This window comes from Sinocyclocheilus grahami, unplaced genomic scaffold (assembly GCF_001515645.1).
Source record: "Sinocyclocheilus grahami isolate Dianchi unplaced genomic scaffold, SAMN03320097.WGS_v1.1 scaffold1487.1, whole genome shotgun sequence".
In the NCBI taxonomy this organism is placed as follows: Eukaryota; Metazoa; Chordata; class Actinopteri; order Cypriniformes; family Cyprinidae; genus Sinocyclocheilus; species Sinocyclocheilus grahami.
The window spans coordinates 166,680-169,020 of record NW_015506666.1 but is presented as its reverse complement, the minus strand read 5'-3'; the positions used below and the strand labels follow the sequence as shown (position 1 = coordinate 169,020).

The following is a 2,341-nucleotide window of genomic DNA, read 5'->3' as shown; positions in this document are numbered from 1 at the left end:
TTCTATTTGTGTTTATTTATATATATATATATATATATATATATATATATATATATATATATATATATATATTATGCACATTCTTTATTTTTGGTTTGACAGGTTTGCGAGCCCTTCGTCATCCTCACAGCAGAGAGTTGAGGTTACAGTAGATGTTCTCACCAGTAGGATGAAGGATTTAGTCAGCAGTCATAATGCCATGGAGTTCAGCCAAACTCCCATCAGCCCCCAGAACAACAGTGCTGTCCTGTGCATTGGAGACCTGAAGGACAGCGATGTTGATGATGATGATTCTTCAGAGGGTTTATTCACTTGTAAGGAATAGTTTGAAGGGGAACTAGTCTGTTTATTCCCATTTATAGTAACACTTGGTTTTTGCCCACATTGATTATGTAGTCAAAGATGAAGCCCTGAACATCAACAAATTGCAGACGGTCAATGAACCACAGAATTTCCACAATCCAGCCCCTTTCTCATTCCAGTTTACCAGGTGAGTTATAAATATTTAAGAAACTATGGCTGCATTTACACTGGCACAAAAAAACAGATTATTTGCTCACATCTGACACAGATCGAAATTTGTTGAACACAGGTAAACACAAATCCGGACGAGATCAGATTTTTTCGCATCCGATCTGAGCCACTTCCAAATGTGGATTTTAATCGGATACATATCCGATATCAGGACATCCAACCTACGTCTAAACACACATATCCGATTCCCCGCAGAACTCCCAATGCGAGGGCGACACGTTTGCCAGACTTGCATGCGTTCGCATTTTATTGAAATGGAAACTTTATATAGGAAATTGCACATTCAGGAGCTGCCCCATGAATTTTATAAATCGAACAGCTTCGCTACCAAAAGCTAAATTATACTTGGCACTACTTTATTTCACTTAAGAATTCCACTTCTAACAAGCTCTAGATAAAATAGCCTAACAAATGAAAATTACTGTTATTTATCTGTTCAGTCAGATTTTGTGCTGTAAAACATCCATGACAGCTGTTGTCCATGCTGGCAAATAATAATGGCCACTTGACGTGAATTATATAAATAATTTTTATAGCACAGCCATTCAAAACCAGAGGGTCTACCATGTGCGTAGTAAAGCGATCACTTTCATTTTGGGCGGGAATTATGTAAACACAGATATCGGATACCAGTCGTGTCTAAAGTGAATGTAAGCAGATGGGTCAAAAGATCGGATCTGTGCATTAAGACTTGCAGTGTAAATGCCGCCTATGTTCACATTCAGCATTACCACGCGTAAAGGTGTTCTGATTATTGTTCATATCTGATAGTAATACCAAGTGTTTCCCGTGTAGTTTTCACCCTCAGATCAAATGGTTCCAGAGGGGTGAGTTGGTCACGATCTACATAAAGCTCATCAATCCAGCGATGCAGAAGTGTGAATTCCACTCAGACACTGCCATTTACAGGTCACATGATCATAAAGCATCTGTTTGTTCAGTCATTTATTAACATTTCATGCTAGAAAGAAATGTATGGGCAGTTTAAAGGCTGTATTTTCTTAATATGACAGGACGGCAAAGAACATGTGCATTGATGTATGGTGTTTTACACACATATTTTATGGGAATGTTTCATGCATTTTAATCTCAGTGGGTACGTGTATGACCGGCATTACTATGCAAAGCTTGAGCTGTCCGGTAACATCATCGCAGAAGAGTCCTCATGGGAAATGAGATGCAATGAGCCTGTGATGAAGCTGAAGAAAAAGGAAAAGCAGGACTGGAGATCACTCCTCAAACACAAGGCACCGTCTATATCTTATTCAAATGTGACAATTCATTAGACCAGATAAAGTGTTTAATACATTAATTGTGCTGTATTATGTTGAATATAATTTGATTTATGATTAATGTTTTTGTCATGTCTGTTAATCCACAGAGCCCATTTGTCAGCTATGAATTTGACTTCATTGAGGAGACTCGTGTTTCTTCAGTAAACGGTGAGGAATTAATATTGATTAAACCTTTCTGAGATAATGTTTGATTGGGGATACTAAGAGTGTAATTTTTAATTTTAAACCATACTTTCCTCAAGTAGTAACAAGTTTTAGGTTATTTAGATCTTATTTACCCCTCCCCATTTACCCCTTTGTTAGGGTCTTCCTCATTTATTTCCTATGGTTGGTCAGTTTTGACCAAGAACAGCCAAAGAGGTGTGACGACTTATGTATGACCAGTTTTTTGTTTGTTCAGATTGCATATTTAAAGAAGTCATCAAGTTTGGACCACTCAGATTTAGAAAACAATTAAATAATAATAAAAAATTAAAAAATCTGTCAAAAATGACCTATATTCAACAGGTTAA

General features: G+C 37.0%; 1 protein-coding gene across 1 annotated transcript; it reads left to right on the top strand.

The window, feature by feature from the left end:
- The first annotated feature begins 102 nt into the window (after positions 1–102).
- Positions 103–2,341, top strand: LOC107570648 (putative ATP-dependent RNA helicase TDRD12). Its single transcript, XM_016256900.1, has 6 exons — positions 103–314; positions 397–490; positions 1,330–1,443; positions 1,628–1,781; positions 1,916–1,976; positions 2,337–2,341. The coding sequence occupies exons 1-6, from the start codon at positions 170–172 to the stop codon at positions 2,339–2,341; spliced, it is 573 nt and encodes a 190-aa protein (XP_016112386.1). The 5' UTR covers positions 103–169.

What these genes read in the sequence shown, in the direction of transcription:
- LOC107570648 (XM_016256900.1), top strand. Translation starts at nt 170, where the DNA reads ATGAAGGATTTAGTCAGCAGTCATAATGCCATGGAGTTCAGCCAAACT. An exon ending in TCAGACACTGCCATTTACAG is followed by an intron (nt 1,444 to 1,627) that starts GTCACATGATCA and finishes TTTTAATCTCAG; the next exon opens with TGGGTACGTGTATGACCGGC. An exon ending in GATCACTCCTCAAACACAAG is followed by an intron (nt 1,782 to 1,915) that starts GCACCGTCTATA and finishes GTTAATCCACAG; the next exon opens with AGCCCATTTGTCAGCTATGA.